This window comes from Rhamphochromis sp. 'chilingali', assembly GCF_963969265.1.
Source record: "Rhamphochromis sp. 'chilingali' genome assembly, chromosome: 1".
NCBI classification, from domain to species: domain Eukaryota; kingdom Metazoa; phylum Chordata; class Actinopteri; order Cichliformes; family Cichlidae; genus Rhamphochromis; species Rhamphochromis sp. 'chilingali'.
The window spans coordinates 70,491,333-70,511,894 of NC_137929.1; the positions used below are offsets into that span (position 1 = coordinate 70,491,333).

General features: G+C 43.7%; 1 protein-coding gene and 1 long non-coding RNA gene across 2 annotated transcripts; one reads left to right on the forward strand and one right to left on the reverse strand.

Moving 5' to 3' along the window:
* Positions 1 to 1,748: 1,748 nt before the first annotated feature.
* LOC308396368 (E3 ubiquitin-protein ligase TRIM21-like) lies at positions 1,749 to 5,781 on the reverse strand. Its single transcript, XM_080881610.1, has 2 exons — positions 5,243 to 5,781; positions 1,749 to 3,673 (listed from the first exon to the last, which is right to left on the reverse strand). Exon 2 carries the CDS (start codon positions 3,662 to 3,664, stop codon positions 2,015 to 2,017), a length of 1,650 nt encoding a protein of 549 aa, XP_080737736.1. The 5' UTR covers positions 3,665 to 3,673; positions 5,243 to 5,781; the 3' UTR covers positions 1,749 to 2,014.
* An 8,266-nt stretch (positions 5,782 to 14,047) lies between these two features.
* On the forward strand, positions 14,048 to 19,300 carry LOC308396904. The gene is made up of 3 exons (XR_013971647.1): positions 14,048 to 14,276; positions 18,643 to 18,696; positions 18,812 to 19,300. It is a non-coding gene; the product is annotated as an uncharacterized lncRNA (long non-coding RNA).
* The last annotated feature ends 1,262 nt before the right edge of the window (positions 19,301 to 20,562 follow it).

The following is a 20,562-nucleotide window of genomic DNA, read 5'->3' on the forward strand; positions in this document are numbered from 1 at the left end:
ATTATTGTCTTTATTTATAACTGGCATCATTGTTTCATTCTATTATAGAATCTTACAAGAAAGAGGCAAAATTGTATTCCATCAGCTTTATTAGCTGCTTCGTGAAAAACAAATCAACAATGCAACAAAAAAAAGAAAAAGGTTGCAAAACAACATACTGGAAAACAGTTATTCATGACTTGATTGCTTCAGTACAACCCTTGGGCACATATATGCAAACGTTTAGTGGCTGTTTTGGTCTCGCTCTCTCTCTTAACCGATCAAATCTCTCTGTGGTAGCAGCTTTGAACTCGGTATGACCCAGGCTGATAGAGGGGCCCAGTCTGGATCACATTCCTGCATTTTGTTTCTGGTTTTCCTACAAAACACAACAAACATTAGCCCGCAAAGCCACAGTGAACAAAGCAGCATAGCAACGAATTCAATTCAAATCAATATAAGACTTATTTGTAACCTACATCAACAATTATGTTGTGATAAATTACGTAACAACTACAACAGAAGACGTACGTTTGTGGAAATGCTTGGAGCAGACTAACATGTGAGCTGGAGTGTTCTGGGACGTTATATTTGGTCTTCCAATGGCTGCAATCCAGGCCATCCGTCGGCTTGAGACTGCCATGAACACTCAGAATAAGACCTCTGAGTGGAAATCAGATCACATCATGGCGAAGCTCACGGCTCTCCAACGGGAGATTGAAAGACCAGTGTCAGACTGTAGAACTGCTTTGAAATTCATATGAGCTGTTCGCACTAAAGTAAAAAGCACCATCACTTCATGCGGATACCCCTTTGGCACCAGCTGCGGTCGCAAGGCTGGAGCCGAACAAAAACACCCTGATAACGACTGTGTTGAGTCTCTTCCTTCCCATTCCATGCAAGGCCACCTGGGTTGGCTGGAAGACTGTTTACTTAGCCTGGCAGGGCGAAGGACACTGTCTCAGCTGAACTCTGGACACACACACACACACAGAGACATATATACACATGCAGATATACACTCATCCCCCCTCCAAACGCCTTCGACGTTTATTCCCCTCCGATGCTGACGGTGGATCAAGGAGACCAGCGCACAGGCTGCAGGCCTAGATGTACTGTCTAATTCGGCTGTCTCTCACCCTTTACCCACCCCTGTTACTTGTCATGTGTTTCTTTCGTGTATTAAGATTTTTTCATGTGCAGAGGTGTTTTTTTCTGTTCTCAAACTGATCTCCCTGTTGGAGCTCAGTCTGGGGGGAGTTGTTTTTTTCTCCTAATCTTTCCTCATGTGGTGCATTTTACATTGTTATACCTCTCTGACCTGTCTTCCCCATGTGATGTTTGTGTCATGTATGTATGGTCGGAGGGTAAGATGGCGCCGCCATTGCGTGCAATAGGTCGGCAGCCTTATGAAATTTCCCACTCGTGGGACTAATAAAGGTATCTTATCTTATCTTCAGCATCGTCTTCATGCTGTGACTGCAGCCGTTCAACTCTGTTTGTCTTTAACCCAAATCATCACAACATGCAAATATAATCATCAAAATGATGTGACTGGAAGGATGCAGCAGTCTGTGCTCCACCTTTCTCCTCCACACCTGCAGGTGGAGAACATGGATGCATGAATCTCTACAGAGTTCTTTGAATATTATCCGTCTCATCAGTTTTCAGTGAACAAAACTCCTCACAGAGCCAAAATAAGCAGTTTGTATCCAACATAACTCAGCTGGACTCTGATGCTCCGTATAACAGCCACACATGAGTCTGGATTCACTCAAAGCATTGAACAAACTTTATTGGAAATGAAGCTTTTGGACATTTGTTCTCTGATATTTGCTCTTCAGCTCGAGTCTCCATCAGTGGGAACATTTCCTGATTCAACTTTTCTTCTGTTCAAATCAAACTCCATGAGAATCAAAGTGTGAATCAGAGTCCTGATGATCAGATTCTATAGAAACATGGAGACTGTAGAGGATTTACACTCAATATGTTCATTTGTTCCCTTCAAGAAAAATCAATCATTCATCCAATAAAATCAGTCGTTGATCAGTTTGACAGGACAGATGATCAGAGGTGCAGAGTTTTTACCTCCATCATTAGGACAGGGACTGAAGTATGGGTGGAGTTTGTGAGTGAAGGAGCAGCCAGTAAAGGAGTAGATCAGAGCTGCAGCACCTACATCATAAAAGGAGACCAGACCCTCCTCATAATCCACAAACACCCCCACCTTCTCAGGACCAGGATGAAGACAGAGGGGGACTGAAGGACCAGCAAGAGCTTGGTACTCATTTCCATTTCTCAGCCACACAGTCCAGAAACCATTTTGAGGACTCGCTGTGATTCGTCCCTTCCTGTTGATCGACTCTGTGGCCACTCCTAAATCCCAGTCAGTCTTTCCTTTAACCTGAACCTCAAAGTAAAATCTGCCTGAAGAGAAACTCTGCTCTCCTAAAACATTAGCACACAGAGAAAATCTCTCTGGGTTGTCTGGAAGTTTCTTCCTCACATCACTATGATAAACTTGTTTTCCATCATCAGACAGGATGAGTTTAGGATGAGCTGTATCAGGATCCAGAGTCACATCCACCTCATGCTGCTGCACCCTCTGCAGCTCAGCCTCTAACAGCTTCTTCTTCATGGGTTTCCAGACTGTCTCCTCCAGCTGAGCCACAGCTCTCCCCACAGTCCCCTCATATGATGGTGGATGAACTCTGACCTCTGTCCAGTCCTTGCTGGGTGGAGCAGCTTTCAGGGAGGAGAAGCTTTGGAGGAGGTGGAGGTGGTCTTCAGAGCGTGAGAGCTGCTCCACCTCAGAGCTTCTCTCCATCAGCTCAGAGATTTCCTGTTCCAGATCTTTGATGAGACCTTCAGCCTGTTTCTCTGTAGCTTCCTGTTTGTCTTCGATCTCCTTCATGAGCTCCTTCAGGCGTCTCTCAACAGACTCCATCAGAGCCGTGAGGACCTGAACACCTTCTGCTTTCTGTCTGTCTGCAGCATCTTTACTCATCTTCACCGACTCTGTGATCTCCTGAATCTTCAGTCGTCTCTTCTGGATCATCTGCTGAATCTCAGCCTCTGTCTTCTCCAGCTCTGCCTTCTTTCCTTCATATTCTTCTCTCAGAGGAACAAACTCGTGGTTCTTGTGGTCTAAAACAGGGCAGAGCACGCAGACACATGTCTGGTCGGTCTTACAGAACAGCTCCAGGAGTTTATCGTGCTTCGTGCACATCCTGCCTTCCAGGTTCTCCACAGCATCAACCAGCTGATGTCTATTCAGACGTTTCACTGTCAGATGAGGCTCCAGGTGAGTCTGACAGTAGGAGGTCTGACACACCAGGCAGGACTTCAGGGCCTTCAGTCTGGTTCCAGTGCAGACGTCACAGGGAACTTCTCCTGGTTTGGCAGCTTGTTGCTCTGAGCTGCTGCTGCTGGCTTTCTGCTGAGCTTCACGTCTGAACTGAGCAACCATCTCAGAGATGAAGGTGTTGACCCTCAGCTGAGGTCGAGTGTAGAAAGTCTCTTTACACATGGGACACTGACAGCTCTGATTCATGTCCCAGTGCTGACTGATGCAGGTTTTGCAGAAGTTGTGTCCACATGGTGTAGAGACTGGATCAGTGAACACATCCAGACAGATGGAGCACAGAAACTGATCTTCAGATCGCAGATTGCTGGCAGCAGACATGTCTGCACTCTGAGGGAGAAAGAAGAGAAACATTTGATTCAAAATTCACTTTAAATTTCATTTTACAAAGAGAGAAACAAGCGTCAGTAGTCTGAGGAGCTTGGAGAGAAAAGTGTCTGGACTTCTTTGAGTTTCTTGAAGACGTTTCATCAGAGAAGCTTCTTCAGTTCTCAGAGTAACTGGTGGAGACCCAGCAACACACTCAGACACAAACTGGTTCATCCAAACACAAACCTAACATCGTAGTGTCTGCTGTACAGTGCAGCGTCCAGATGGACAGGATCAACGTTTGGGGATGAAGATAAATACAGTCGTTACAAAGATGTGAAATTGTTTCTCTGTTTTACAGAAGGTCCAAGATTCATCCAGATCATTTGTATACTTGAATAAATCAGTTTGTTGGATATTTTCCATCAATCACTGTGAAGTAAACTTCGACCTTGTTGGTGACTGAATACTTCTTATTGTACGTCCAGATCAACGAGCCATTAATATTAAACAGTGACTGTTCCAGTAGAGCTGACAGTGAGGAGGACGATGAATCACAAACCTCAGAAATGTGTTATTAACTGTTGATCCAGTATTTTAATGGCATTGATGAGAACATGTTTATTCAGAGGTGTCTGTATATTTGGTCCATTTGTGCGTCAGTAAAAACTGTCCTGTTTTCTCTCACAGATACTGGAACATCCTCACAAACTCAGGATGTGGAAGAAGATGAACTTTTCCAGTCACTCGCTGGGATACATCATTCATGTTATTCTGGATCCTCAGAAAACATTGATTTATTTTTGTGTTTCACATATTTGTTTGTCCAAATCAAAGACTGATGTTAGTAGAGAAGAAGCCACCATGATAAAGCCTGTGTGTGAAAACGAGATCAGTGGATTTGATCAAAATCCCATTTAAGGAGGAATTCTGTCCTCCAGTTTGTTTAAATAAGCTTTGGGATTAAACAGCATCATCTATGTTTGTGTCTGATGACATGTTTGATCCAGGTCAGCTTGAATATCACAGCTGATGTGTGGAACTCTGACATGTTTAAAGCCTGATTATCAGGATGATTCAAACACATCTGTCTAAATAATGAGATTCATGTTTCCACACAAAGTTATAAAGTGCAGCATCGACTGTTTTCTGAATGATTGAGGATCATCTGTGACTCTTACAGGATACACTAAGTCAGATAATCTTTGTAAAATGTGTGAATGACTTTTTGAAGTACTGACCAAAATCTACTGGTTTACAGTATCAAAGGCTTTATATCAATAAAGAATAAATAGGTGTTTTCACGTCTGTAATCCTTATGATCAATCAGATCCAGAATCAATCTAAGAGGAACAGGAAGTGATGAATAACCAGGAAGTGTGGAGTCAGTCTGAAGTCCAGAGCACAGCCTGAGTCCACAGTCCTGAGCAGAACCACAGTGAGACTGAAGCAGCAGCTCGATGCTCCTACAGTGGATCTGTGGTTACATGAGCAGATTTCTATGGATCCAGTGTGACTGTGATGAGTCCTGATGAAGTGAACAGAGTGAAGATTTGTGTAGAAGCAGGAAGTGTGATCAGCTGCACTCACCACTGTTGCTGAGAGGAACCTGATGGACTCCAGTGAATCTTCTTTTAGAGACAAACAGGACTCGACTGCAGCTCTGCTGCTGCTCTCTCACACTTTCACTTCTGCAAAATGACGTTGGGCTTCTTGTTTTTCAGCTGTTGCTCCGCCTCTTCCTGCCTCTCCCTTTACAGGAATCAGCCGGTCTGTACTCAGTGACTGTGTGCAGCGGGTGGGAGGAGTGAGGAGTGGTGTGTGGGTTCACACAGTAATGACGGCCTCAGGTGATCAGGAGAAACTCACCTGGATTTCCTTTTTCCACAGCAGACTGAGAGCTTCAGGTGGACCCTGAAGGAGGTCTCAGACACAGGTGGTAAAAGTACACACAGTGTGTACTGAAGTAGAAGTACTACTGTTAAAAATACTCCAAGTACTAATTCAACTTCTTTACTCAAGTAAAAGTAAAAAGTACTGGCTGTGAAATGAGAGTAAAAAGAGCTGATTGAAGAACATTTCTAACACGTGTTTATACAAAGCTAACTGACTAACTGCTGTGGTTTGGAGTAGAGATTCCTGAGTTTACCAGGTGCACCTGAAGGCAGCACAATTTAAACCGTAAATAATGATGTAGGTGCGCAAATCCTTTTCAAGCGTCACAGCATCAGATGAGCAGGCTTACCTTTGTTGCACTTCTACACCAAGTTTTACGCTCGCGTTTCTTCGTTGCTGATTTTTGTTCCACAAACCAAAAGAACAAAGATTCAACCTTTAATATATTTTCATGTGTGTTTCAAGCACTGTGACATATCACACACACACATGCTGAGTGTGTCACTGATAAAGCTGTGACACAGCAGCTCACTCAGTCCAGTCCAGGTAACAGACTCACCTGTTAGCAGCAGCTCTGCCCTCACAGAGCTCAGCTGCTTATTTCAGTCAGCAGGAAACATTAATATTATGGACTACAGCCGTCTGTCAGGGCCGTTCAAGGACACAACGTCACACACAGGTTTAAACTGTTAGACTCATGAATACCCACAACGTTCGATGCACATTTCTCTTTAACAGGAGCAAACGGCCTGATCAGATAATATAAGAACTCATAAAAGCTCATTTATGTAAATCTCTGCTTGGACCAGTGAAACAGTCTCACACTGATTAAACACCATCACTACTTCAGTAATGACAGAGGGGCGTAGGCGTGCTCGTGGGACAGCTTCCTCCAGCTGTGGAAACCAGATGTGGAAGCAGACTCCCTGATGTTGCAGTCCAACACCAGCAGAGAGGACTCAGCTGCTGGGCGGAGCTTATCTTCCTGTCCTGTTCAGCATGAAACTCTTCTTATGTTCCCTCTTCAGTCTGATCCTGTCTAACAAACATCACTGTTCAGCTTTTACTTGCTAGCAAGGGAGGACCGCTCGGTGTGTCAGGAAAGCACTGAATCCACCCACAGACGACCTTTTACTGAACACAGTTACAGTACACACAAGCACCACCCATTGTAACCCCCCTATGGTCAACAAACATAAGGCCCTATGTGTGTGTGTGTGTTTGGGGTGCGTTTGTGTGACCTCCTGCCCACAAAGGATGATGAAGCAGGAAGCTTACTAAGCAGCAAACAGAGCCCTCACATAGATGTGCCTATAACAAAACACTGCAGCCTCCCCACCAACAAACTGGCTGGAGAGGTGGTCAGAGACAAAGGAACGTCTTTGATCAGGCTGCTTGAACCAAGACTTACAAACTTAAGTAACACAATGACAACATTTAACAATTTGACTCCCACACAGAGCACTATCCCCACATGCTTCAAGACCACAACCATCATGCCCCTCCCCAAGAAAAGCCCAGCCACTAAACGCCTGCAGACCAGTCGCACTGACTCCCATCATTGCAAAGTGCTTTGAGAGAGCGGTGCTGGCCTACATCCAGAGCAACATCCCAGACACTCTGGACCCCCTGCAGTCTGCCTACCGGCCCAATAGGTCCACGTCAGACGCCATCGCTGCTGCCCCTCACTACTCCCTCTCCCACCTGGAAAACAAAGACCTCAGGGTGCTTTTTGTTGATTATAGCTCCGCCTTCAATACAGTCATCCCTCACAAACTCATTCCCAAGATCCTCAGCAGCTTCTACAGCTGCACTGTGGAGAGCACACTGACCAGCTGCATCACTGCATGGTACGGCAGCACTACTGCTATGGACCAAACGCCTGCAGAGAAGATGATCAGGACCCCGCTGCCCTCTGCATCCACCATCGCAGAGTCCAGAGGAGAGCTGCCTCCATCCTCAAAGACCCCACATCCCCCCAACACGGCTGTTCACACTTCTACCCTCAGAACGAAGGTTCAGAAGTTCAAAATCCAGAACATCCAGACTCAACAACTCCTTCTTCCCACTGCTGTCAGACTCTTGGACAGCTGACCTGTTTTAACAGTAATGTTTGCACATCAGGTCATCTTTCATATCAAGCTCACAGCTCCTTTGCACATACATCTACCTCACACTTACATTTAGTCTCCACTCATTTATTCATAGTATTTGTATCTTATCTTGTTCTATTTGTATTTATTAGCCTGCATCTGTGTGTGGACAGCACAGAGATCCACATCTGAAACCATCAACAGTCACATGTAGATCTGCTTCATCTTCAGCTCTGTGTTTCGTTTTTGTCTGATCTTCTCTGAAGCTTCCTGACAGTCAGCAGCTTTGACCTTTGACCCACATGAAGCTAACATGTGACACAGAGTCAGGACGCTCCGTGGAGATCCATCAGCACAGCAGAAACACGCTCGGGGTCATCATCTTTAGAAACTTCCTGTGGATCCTACAGTCTAAGATCCAGAGCTGTCACTAGGATGGTTCAGTCATTTCACATCAGCTACAATTAGAACTCAGAGCTGAGCAAATATAATCAATCACATGCTGTAGAAACATAGAAGTTTCTATCCTTCAGAAAACATCTGACAAAAAGATCTAAAAGTGTGTGAAGAGCAACACTTGTTGTTCTCTAAATGTTTGGCCACAGCTGTAGAAAACACTGTGAGTGTTGGTCAGTAATGACATTTAATTTAATTCCTCTTTGTGCAGTTACAGGTGAACACTGTCCAATCTTCTATCTAAATGACTGCTTTGTCTTTAAAAAGGTGAAGAGCCTGAGGCCGGTGACCTTTCCCCGAGTACATCCTCACAGCGGCTCACAGGACCAGGCCTCACTCCTGTCCTGCCAGAGGAGACGCTTCAGAGTGTCTGTGCAGTTCAACCACAGCTGTCATATTCAGTACGGTGTTCATGCAGTTTGCTACCCAACAGTTACAGCATGTAGTAATACAGTCCCACTGCCTGTTCAGCATATGCAAACATATTCATGTTCAAGCATGTGATGACAAAGGCCTCCCACTGTGGGCATTTCATCATGTTTAGGAGCCTCATCCAGCCACACATCTGATCAGTGGAGTATTAGTAACACAGAAAACTAAAGAGGACGTGTTACTTTTATCTTTATTTATTTTATACATCTGTCATTGTTAGACATGAGGTTCACTGAAATCATTAGTTTTGTCAGATTTCTCTCCCTCTTCCATGTGACTGTGTCAGCTCATCAGCATCTGTTTGGGACGAGAATGCACCAGGAAGTAATGAAAAGTACCATTAAAAGCAGGAGAGGTTCTTATATTACAGAAGAAGAGATTATTTAAAAAACTATCTCAGTGCCATCAATGATTTAGGAACCTGAGATAGTCCCGTTCTACCTTTAAATACTCGAGAAACAACAAGTAGGCCTGCAGTGCGAGAGCGAAGAGACCTGAACACTGAACAGAATCAGAATACTTTATTAATCCCTTGACTACGTCATGATCCACCTGATCGCTCCGTACAGACAGAGGCTGAAGCTCTCCAAACCTGTCATGAGGACTAAAAAGCTGTGGAGCAACAAGTTGCTGGAGGACCTTGGCACATGTTTACAGATGAGGATGAGTTCATGGACGCTGTCACCTCCTATATCCACTTCTGCGAGGACAGCATCGTGCCATCACGCACCAGGGTGAGTTATAACAGTGACAAACCCTGGTTTACTCTTAAACTCAAACAGCTGTGACTGGAAAAGAGACAGGGACAGAGAGGCCAAGTACAGGTTCAGTAAAGAAGTGGACATTGCTAAACACCAGCACTCTGACAAGATGCAGCAGCAGATCTCAGAGAACGACTCTGCCGACAACTTCTTCTTGGCCAACACCGTCAACGACTTTTACTGCCCTTTTTATGAGCCATCAAGCAGCCTTCATACCTCCACCAGCCCCAACAATAGAGACACCTCTGACACTAATTTTTGATTAAAGTGTTGTCTTGCAGTATGTTTCGCACTAAGTACCACAGCAATTCCCTAATGTTGTAAATCTGCTCAATGTTTGGCAATAAAACCCTTTTCTGATTCTGATCTCGAAGGAAATTATGTAACAGCTGTTGACAGAGGAAGATCAAAGCTTCTTTAAACTGTGTGAACCTCAAAAAGCTAGCAGAGGGTCTGCTCTTCATCCACCAGCTCCTCTTCACCATGTTTTACCACCAGAGGAATTTGGGTTTTTATTTTTTCCTTTCTGTGGAACTCGTCAGACGTCCTGTAGGAGCAGACAGAGGAGCATCAGATGTATCCAGTCTGGTCTCATATTGACACACATGTAACATCACATGGTCCAGTTTCACAAAGAGAAGTGAAAAATCAGCTGCATGGGAGATGTTTGGTAAATTTCATGTTTTTTAGGGTGCTGAATCCAAAAGTTATGTCAATTTCTCTCCATCATGTACAGTGTTTTTGCAAAACATGAGGAGTTTCCATCAAAAACAGCAACGATAAAATAAAGGACGCATATTTTATTACAATTAACTATGTATCATTGTTCTGCGATTCCTCAACTCCTGCTATGAACAAAATAAACCTGTTGAGACATGATCATTGCTCATCTGATCATCCTTACACTTTCTATTTTTATGTCTCTTGAGTCTCTATCTTAGAAATACTTGAATTAATGTAAGAAATCATTATTGGATATGGTTTTCTGACTCAAATATAGAACAGCAGATTTCAGCTTGAAAAAACTTTATTACACTAAAAACATGAGTTTTGCCAGACAACCTGATGAGATGGCATTTTTAAATACTTTTTCCCAGTTTCAGTGAGAAAAAATCTATAAGAAACAGTAAATCAGTCCAGCAGTACTGGAGGAGGTCCAGAGGTGCACAAGGAGGCCACCTTAAAGATCTGACACATTTAAATCAGGTCTGGTTTTATTTCCATCATCCTTTAAGGAAGGTTTGGATTTGTTATGTCACTGTGATATTCACATCATGTCAGTCACCTCCACACTGAACACTTCACACCAGCTTTAACAACAGACAAAGAACAAGAGGAACAGAGAGAAGGAGGGAGGAAGAGGACATGATTCAGAGGAAGGACAAAGGAGAAGGGAAGGGACGAAATGCATAGAATTAAGGCCGCAGTTAGCCTGCGACTTTTGCATCCCCCAATTTTGGGGCAGGAATTGGCCGGGGTTTAGTAGTCTGTTGGGGCATTACGTGGGGATGCGTGTACTGCCCCAGGGGTGGAGAGTGGGTCATGCCATTCAAGGCAGCATTTTTGCAGAAGAAAGCTCTCTGTGGGGAGCCATTGCTCCCCACTCCTAACTTTTCACTCCCATTTGTCCTGCAGACTTCGAGGGCTAGGGGCCGTTTCGTCCCAGCCAGTGCTCTATATTAGCCTTTCTCTCACATATGTAGCATGAGAGAAGGTATAACACTGTAGAAAAGGAGTGCCTGGCTATTCAGTGGGTGGTGCCGGGGAGACAGGTAAGGCCACAGGTGGAGGCATTTAGACTTCTCACAGTCTCTTCTTTTTATAGTGAAGCAAGAGAATATACAGTGGGGCAAAAAAGGTTCTGTGTTATTGTTTGCCATCAGTCTGACTGTGGCATATTCAGTGTTGTGTTATCAGAGGTTCTTCCAAAAGTGCAGTATTCATTCCTTGGTTCTGTCCGTGTTGAGGATGAGGTGAAGAAGCTTCTGTGATGAAAAGAAACTCAAAGAAGTCCAGACGCTTTTCTCTCCAAGCTCCTCAGACTACTGACGCTTGTTTCTCTCTTTGTAAAATGAAATTTAAAGTGAATTTTGAATCAAATGTTTCTCTTCTTTCTCCCTCAGAGTGCAGACATGTCTGCTGCCAGCAATCTGCGATCTGAAGATCAGTTTCTGTGCTCCATCTGTCTGGATGTGTTCACTGATCCAGTCTCTATACCATGTGGACACAACTTCTGCAAAACCTGCATCAGTCAGCACTGGGACATGAGTCAGAGCTGTCAGTGTCCCATGTGTAAAGAGACTTTCTACACTCGACCTCAGCTGAGGGTCAACACCTTCATCTCTGAGATGGTTGCTCAGTTCAGACGTGAAGCTCAGCAGAAAGCCAGCAGCAGCAGCTCAGAGCAACAAGCTGCCAAACCAGGAGAAGTTCCCTGTGGACTTTTTGGTCGACTCCTTTGCTGTCTTTTACTTACTTACTTAATTAATTAAGAACTAATTTGTGCTGTATGTGTGTGTGTGTGTGTGTGTGTGTGTGTGTGTGTGTGTGTGTGTGTGTGTGTGTGTGTGTGTGTGTGTGTGTGTGTGTGTGCGTGCTGTCATTCACTTGCAGGTGTTTGTACCATTAAGCTGTAATAACAAGAACAATAAATAAGAGATTAGGAACAATATTGAATCTATATATATATAATATAATAAATAATATATATAATTATATATATTATATATAACAATAAAAAATGCTATGATTCACATAAATAAAAATAAAATGTATGATGGATGAAACCTTATCAAGGCTCTCAGCGCCTCCTTTGTTCTTGTTGTAGTCCTGGATCATCAGAGGCTTCCTGTCCTCTGTGGTGCTGACAGCGGCGTCTTTGTGTAGGACGACAAGATGTCAGGATGACATTTCTATTCTTCTTGGGAACTTATGACACAAGAGTGTGTGTGTCAGTGAAAGCACATTTGGATGAGAGTCCTTCCTCTGGTTGATACCAGCTGAGGGGGAAGTTCAGGCTTGTTCTTCCTTACTGTCCCTACCATGGTGAGCTTTCTTTTCAGCAGCTCCTGACCACCTGTCTCCTGAAGCACCGTGCACTTGTGGATTACCAGCTTCTGCAGTCTTTTCCTCAACACTAACCCTCATATAGTGTGAATGATGTTGTGAAGCTGGTTAGGGTTTAGAATGTACGTGGTTAATGATGTGCTTTTGAACACACCATGTGTGAAATAGTCCCATGTGACCCCGTGGGGAGCTGTTTATCTTGTGCCTTGTTTCTCTCCTGTTCCCACCTGTGTTTTTCCCTCTGAAGAACTGGTAACCAGTGTGAAACGTCAGGGATGCTCGATCAGACCAGTGAGAGCAAACAAACCCAGCCCTCCCAGCTTATGGTTTAATCTTTATTGGGGGAGAAAACTTTTTAAGCCCTAATTTTGACAGGGAGTAGTCTTTGAAGCCTTTTCTGGATCCTCAGAGGGGATGAAGGAGGCAGAGGAGGAAGCAGAGATCGGTCTGTGTTTCATTGTAAGATAGAGACCTGGACCATTCTGGGAATGACAGCCGACTTTGGCCCATCGGTGGAGGATCTCATGAAGAGAGAGGGCAGGGAGAAGGACAGTGTTTCATCGATAACAGCTCCAACACCTACAGTGTATATAATATATACATCAAAGTATATTTGCTATACTTAATGTATATAACATCATGTTCTTCTGTCCCCTTCACAGTGCAGGAGCGTGTCAGGATAGATTTCACTGCGTGTTGTATTTGTATAACTGTGCATGTGACAAATAAAGAAACTTGACTCTAATCAGCACAAACGAGGCTCTGACACATGGATTGTTTTTATAGTTTATTTAAAAGGATTAACCCCAAAATGTGAAAACAAGACCATCAACAGGCAAGACAGAGCTGACAATGTTACTGATGTCTGTCTGTAAATAAAGGGTGAGTGGAAACTAAAACTGGGGTTGGGAAACTTGCTGTGATCACTAACAGCTGCACGAGTTCTGGAGTCACCAATAAAACAAAAAGTATAAAAAGGTTTAGCAAGCTCAGCATTACATGGATAAGGGATTAGGTGGGGATACTTTCAATGCAAACCCAGGATGAGAGCACGAGGTGAGGCAGAGGAGGAGCAGGGAAGTGATGAAGGAGGACCAAAAGGATTCTTCTGTATCTTTGGGTTTGCAGCAATAAGCAGGTGGATTTTTAATGTTTCTAACTGTTTGCACAGTTTCCGTGCTGTTATTCTTTAGCTTTGGGGCCGTTTTATAATAGTTTTGTCTGAGGTATTTAAGCTTCTATTTGTTCATCCACAATATTGTTTAGCTGATTCTATACGAGCTCGTTCCAGTTCTTTCAGTCAGTCTGTTGCTTCTCTCCCGATCATTTTCCCTGTTCCTCATAAATCCCAAGGGTGGGGCCCGTGGGTCCATGTTAGAGTCTGGACACATTTCCACCCTGAAAAGAAGAAATGACATTCAGTTACCTTTGTGTGCAGCAGAAATGCCTCCTGGGTGCACTGGAGATAGAAAAGCACATTCCTCACTTATTTTAAAGCTAAGCTCGGGTAATTTTATATGTGACTTTTTCTATCAGGTGAACAAACTGTGCATGCATATTCACGCTAAAGTTAAATGCAGAGAAAGCGCAGAGTCTCTGCTTTCAGAAACAATTGGATTAGTTTCAATTGAGCGAACGGTTCAAAAGTTACAGTGATTTAAAAACACGTTGCAGAAACCTGTTGGATTGTGAGTTTCAGGCATTAAATGCAATTCTACATCCGGACACTAGAGGGCGCAGAGCGCGATGGTGGTACCGAGCAGTGTTTTGGGGCGCAGAAGAAGAATTTCACAGAAAGAACTTCCTGTTGTGAAGCTAACCCCAGCACAGCATGTGTGTCGTTTGTGTTCACGGTTTACAGAAGATTATTGTGTTTTCGTCTACTTGTTACCCAGGCTGACAGCAGCTTCACTGCCTCAGGTTAGTAAACATTACAATGAATGTGCACGGCGCACCTCACAGTACAGGCTGTTGTTCGGTCATTCGCACATCTCGGTAAAGGATGCGGGTCATTGTGTATACACTGTGGCTTTAGGCTGCAGGTTGATGGATGCTAATGCTAGCGACTTGGCTAATGCAGAATACAGTGGAGCCCCGACTTACGAAAAGTTCAAGTTACGAAGGCACTGAACGGCAATACTTCTGCCCGTGTTACGGCAAAATGCCCGCGTAACGAAATCCGCTGGCTCTGATTGGCTGAGCCTTCAATGCCCACAATGCCTTCCGAATCATGTGACAACCCCTTGGCTTCCGTACTTGCGCTTCGCTGTTCCACTTGAACCACGCAGCTAGCAAAATGAAGCGTAAAGTAGGGCTGGGTATCGTCACTGATTTCTAGAATCGATTCAATTCCGATTCACAAGGTCCCGAATCGATTCGATCCACGATTCGATTTAATTCGATTTGATTTAAATCTGGGAAATTTTGACAGTCAGAAATATTATAATTCAGATCAGTACATTTACATATTTTTGTATCAATAAAAAGGAAGCTGACACACGCAAGACTTTATCACAGGTGTGAGCGTCACAGCAGATGCCTTTGTGTCAAAGTAGCTGAGGATAAAACACAGAAAAACATGAAGGTGATTTTCCTGGCCTGGGATTTTATAAAAATATTCTGCAGTACATCAAAAACGAAAGAAAACCATTAATCAACATATGAACATTACCTCTGACGTTACAGCGGTTTTATTAGAGACATGGCTAAGCATTTTGCATTTTGAATAATTTTAAAAAGTTTAAATTTGTTCAGTATTGAACGGCAGAAATGAGGTTTTCATTTCGGAAGAATGTAAAAGAGAAAAAAACAGCGGCCGACAGCGCTGTAAGCAACAGTAGACTTGTGCGTAACAAGCAAGCGAATAATGAAGAAAGGGAAACTGTTCTTGAAGTACAGAGAGAGAGAGAGAGAGAGCTGCGCATCGCGATGGAAGCAAAACAGTAAAAGTGAATTCATGACGATGTTTATGTGAAGCGTTTGGATCTTCTTTTGCTGCTGGTTCGGTCAATATTGTTTGGAGAGAGATCAAACTAACAGCTTTAGAATCAGCGCATAAAGGGCGTGAACACAAAGCGCCGACCCGCCGACAGATCAGAATCAGCGAGCTGTCGGCTTTCATCCCCGACCGTGAGAAAGGCGCCATCTAACTGATTCTGATCCGCGGGTCGCGCTGTGTGTTTAAGTCTATGTGCAGAATCCCTGTACCTGCTCTCATTTACTGTTTGGTGGTTCTTGAAATTTTGTGAGATGTCACCTGAGATTCTGGCATTTCGGGCAAAATAAATTTATATTAAAAAATCGATTCAGGATTTTAATGAATCGATTTTACGTTATCCAAGCCAGAATCGATTTTAATCGATGAATCGATTATAAAAACCCAGCCCTAGCGTAAAGTACTGTCGATGAAAACAAAGAGAGAAATTATTGATAAATATGAGCGAGGTGTGAAACTTTGTGCTATTGCACGCGAGTATGGCCAAAATCCTTCGACCATAGGAACAATTCTAAAACAAAAAGAAGTCATCAAAGCAGGTAAACCTTCAAAGGGCACCACCATCATGTCCAAAAGGAGGACCCCCATACACGACGAGATGGAAAGGCTTCTCCTTGTTTGGATTAAAGACAAGGGAGAGACTGGCAATACCCCCACAGAGACTGTCATTTGCGAGAAGACGTCCTCAATTTATAATGATTTAGTAAGTAAGGCAGCTTCCGATGAGCAGCCAACGGCATCGACGTCCTCGCAGGAGGCACCCCTAACCTCCCCAGAGTTCAGGGCATCGCATGGGTGGTTTTATCGGTTCAAGAAGAGGACTGGCAACCACTCCGTTGTGCGTCACGGCGAGGCAGCAAGTTCCAATCACAAGGCTGCCGAAGAATTTGTTAAAAAATTTGAGGAACTTATAAATCAAGAAGGCTACATCCCCCAGCAGGTATTCAACTGTGACGAGACTGGCCTCTTCTGAAAAAAGATGCCGCGGCGTACGTACATCACCGCGGAGGAAATAAAGATGCCAGGCCACAAGCCCATGAAGGACCGTCTCACCCTCGCCCTGTGTGCTAATGCCAGTGGGACTGTAAGGTCAAGCCACTCCTAGTGTACCACTCAGAAAATCTGCGTGCCTTCAAGAAACACAAAATTTTAAAGGAGAGGCTCGAGGTTATGTGGAGGTCCAACCCCAAGGCCTGGGTGACCCGACAGTTCTTTGTCGAATGGGTCAACTTGGTCTTTGGCCCTGCTGTCAAGAAGTTCCTTGAGGAGAACGAGCTCCCCATGAAGTGCCTGCTGATCATCGATAATGCCCCCGCCCACCCCTCTGGCCTCGAGGACGATATCCTGGAGGAGTTCTCGTTCATCAAGGTTCTCTTCCTCCCTCCCAACACGACCCCTCTCCTCCAGCCCATGGACCAGCAAGTGACCTCTAATTTAAAGAGACTGTACACGAAACACATGTTCAAACGGTGTTCGGACATAACAGAGAGTACGCAGCTCAGCCTCAGGGAGTTTTGGAAATATCATTTCGACATCGTTGCATGCCTCAAGTTGATTTCTTTGGCATGGCGGGAGGTGAGTCGTCGAACGCTAAATTCTGCTTGGAGGAAGCTGTGGCCTGATGCTGTTGCCCCTCGAGATTTTGAAGGCTTTGAGGGGGAACCTCAACCTGAAGTCAAGGTTGAGGAGATCGTAAATCTCGGCACCGCCCTGGGACTGCAGGTTGACGAGGAGGATATAAACGACCTTGTGCATGAACATCGAGAGGAGCTGTCAACGGCAGAGCTGCAAGAGTTGGAGGCGATGCTGCACTCATCAGTACAGCAACAATTCAGCGAGGAGGAGGCCGTCATACCATCGGCCGATATCAAGGACAATCACCCTGAAAAGAACTTTACCGCTCATGCTATAGAGCATTTTGGTGACATCTCCCACTTCAGATCCATTTTGAAAAGTAGACAGAGACAGACGTCGTTGGATAGATTTTTCACAAAGAGGCCAGCAACAAGTCAACCTTCAGGTGAAAGTGTGCCTTAGAGGGCGAAAAGCGATGAAAGTAGCAGTAGTGATTAGTTCAAAAACATAAAAATGCACAAAAAATGTAAAAATAAATGATAAAATAGATTTTTTTTTTAATTATCTAAGTTTAAAAAAGTTTTAGTTTTAATGTTTAGAACGTCATGTACATGCAGCATATGTATGCATGCATACAGCTGACACATATATACACTTATTCCTCTAATTTTTGTTATTGGTAATGTTTTTACCCAAATGCGATACTTCTTAAAATACAAGCAGACATTACAAAGAAAGCTGAAGTGTTACTAATTGTGTAAAAATGTCTGAATTGTTTTTTGTTGCCTTTCTTTTTTACTTGTAGTGTTTTAGATGTCAGGGCTGTTGGTGGATTAAAACTTTTTGTTAATAAAAATAATGTTCTCTCTGGTCTTTAATGTGCACTTCAGTGTCTGTTGCACTACCTCCTGATGTTTAAAGCCTGATTAATCTTTGAATTAAAAAATCAACAACTTTACACCTTAATGTTATGCCAGTTTCCCCCGTGGTGGTGCTGTATGTATGTATGTATGCATGCATACGTATGCTTTCTTCAGCCTCCACCACCTCCGCCACCAAGAACTCCGTCTCCAGCCAGCATCTAAGCACTCAAAAGGCGCGATGGCTGCTTCGATTTACAAAAAACCGTCGGGAACAGATTAATTTCGTAAGTCGGGGTTCCACTGCAGTGTGTTGCTGTGACATTTGTGAGGTTCCCTCCGACACACTCCGCCAGTCTTGTTGCTGTTAACAACAAAATATAAAAAAATCCACCATCTGTTCCACCGTCACCAGTTAATCTGGAACACCGGGTGATTTAACGCTACTCTGTGTTCATACTTGGAAGTATTAGCATGTTATTGACTTGGATACTATATTGTTTTAAGCCTTTGTGAATGTTTGTTCATTTTAAAGTGAAAACGCCATCTGCTTTTGGCACAAAACTATCGAATTTGCAGCTTCGGTTAAGTGGGATGGTTTGTCAGACATCACTGTAACATCATCCTACAGTAGGACCGTTTGTCAAACAGTGGTTACATGATGTCTGGAGACTTTCTGGTTCAGTTTTGTTTGTTTAGCAACTTTTGCTCATTTACGTAACTGCTGTTTTAGTCATGGCTTGTTTTCTTTGCGTTTGCTGGTTGTAGAAATGGTTTCTATGAAGCGTTTCTTTTAGCTGAACGAACTGCTCGTGTGCGTGCATGTTTTATACATGTGCTAAATGTCTTTGTGCAGAACATTGTGTGCTTTGGAGAAACAGCAGAGGATCAACAAAGGTTCAGTTTTAAAGTAGGTACTGCTCTGTGTCCAGTGTAGCGACATAGCTAGCTTTGCATCATACCGAGACACGCTACTGGTGCTATAAAGTGATGTGCAGAGTTTGTCTCTCTCTTTGTATTTGCAGTCCAAACAACATGGAGAAAAACATTGTGTACTGCCTGCTGTGCAACAAGCCCCAGCTGTTCATTTGGAATCACCTGAGCGGAGTGTGCCTGAAACACGGCACAGCACAGGAGAGGGAGCAAGAAGCTTCCAGAGCTAAAGCCTCCCAGAAGCTGTTTTCCAGGGAAGGTCGACTCTGGAGCTTCTCGGAGCTGCAGGAGTTTTGCAAGGACGCAACATCTTGCACCAAACTCTGCAGTCGTCTTCAGAGTCGTGGCTTTATCATCACAGACACTCCCCAAACCTGCCCAACACAGAGGTCTGATGAGCTTGTTGCCACTCTGGCCAGTCCAGCTGTGGCTCCGGTTGACTCGATCCATCCCTGATGGAGTCTCCCATAAATCCTTTGGCTGGACATTTGACTTGTCTTTATTTTTCCTTTGTTTGATGCTTTGCTTGGCTTTTGTTGTGTCTGACCTTTTCTGATTAAAAACAAATTGAGCTCACAGGACATCATGTTGCCTCAGCTGATGCAGTCGTCTTTGCAATAATGTTTATTTCCAAAGGAATTTCTAGAAATTCAGAACAGTAAAATTCACAGAATGAATTAGAAGATAACTCTGATGTAGTTAAACTAAAATCCTCTGTGGGGGTTAGTATATAAACTCTTAACACCTAGTTAGCATGAATAAGTGTTGAATGATCAACTCCAGACAGATTTGGTATTCAACACTAAGTCAGAGTTAACGTTCCAACTCTCCAATAAGAGTTAAATTAACTTATAAAGACACTTTAAAAGAGCTGAAATCAAATCTGACAGTCTTCATTTGGACATGTTGGATTTGCTGTGTGGTAAGGCACCTGGGCCAGATGGCTTTCTGACTTTACAAAACCTTCCCAGAAGAAAGAATAATTCCACTTTTTAACATGTATGTAGAGGCATATCACACGGAGGCTCTCCACCCACTGTGAGACAGGCAGTGAGTACTGAGAAACCTGCTAAACCTGCAGAACACTCATCATTTAGAGTCTGACGGGGGTTGACACTAAAATACTTTAAATGTTTAGCATGAAGATCAGAGCCTTGGATCCCACATTTGATTCACTTTGTACCAAAGCATCAAGGGTTTCACAATATAAGAAGGGTTCTCATATAATTCATGAGAGATGTGATGCTAACGATGCAGCTTTATTATCACTGGACGCTCGTCAGGCCTCGGACAGAATAGACTGGTCAGATTTATTTAACCTTCTCCCAAGATATGGATTTGGAAATCATTTTCTCAGATGGGTTCAACTTTTGTAACAAACAATAGTTTCTAAACCCGTCACATTGGAGCGTTCCACTCATCAGGGGTGCCCGTTATCTCCAATGCTATTCATTCTGACTATGGAACCTCTGGTGATGACACTTACAATGAGAGCTGTACTATTTGGTTTCCAGTTAGGAGATCGAGAGCAGAGATTGGCCCTAGGCCCTAGACTGGCTGTCTGTTAGCCAAGTTGCAAAATTAATGCTACAAATGGAGCTATTTAGACGATTTTCTGGCTATAAATGATTCAAAATCCTCCTCCGTCCTATTCCTGAACAAGGATGAAAGGTTATGCAAAGTTTTTATATTGAGTCACGTCCTCTGCCTCCTCCAAAAGAATCCTTTCAGAAGTTAAACGATATCTGTAATTGGTTAATTTGGAATAACAAAGGTCCTAGATGAAGACTTGGCTTGTTGTACCTGCCATATGAAAGAGGGGGTTACAATTCTCTGATCTTAA

Bases quoted from the DNA above. Each gene is read 5' to 3' on its own strand.
- LOC308396368 (XM_080881610.1), bottom strand. From the start codon at position 3,664: ATGTCTGCTGCCAGCAATCTGCGATCTGAAGATCAGTTTCTGTGCTCC.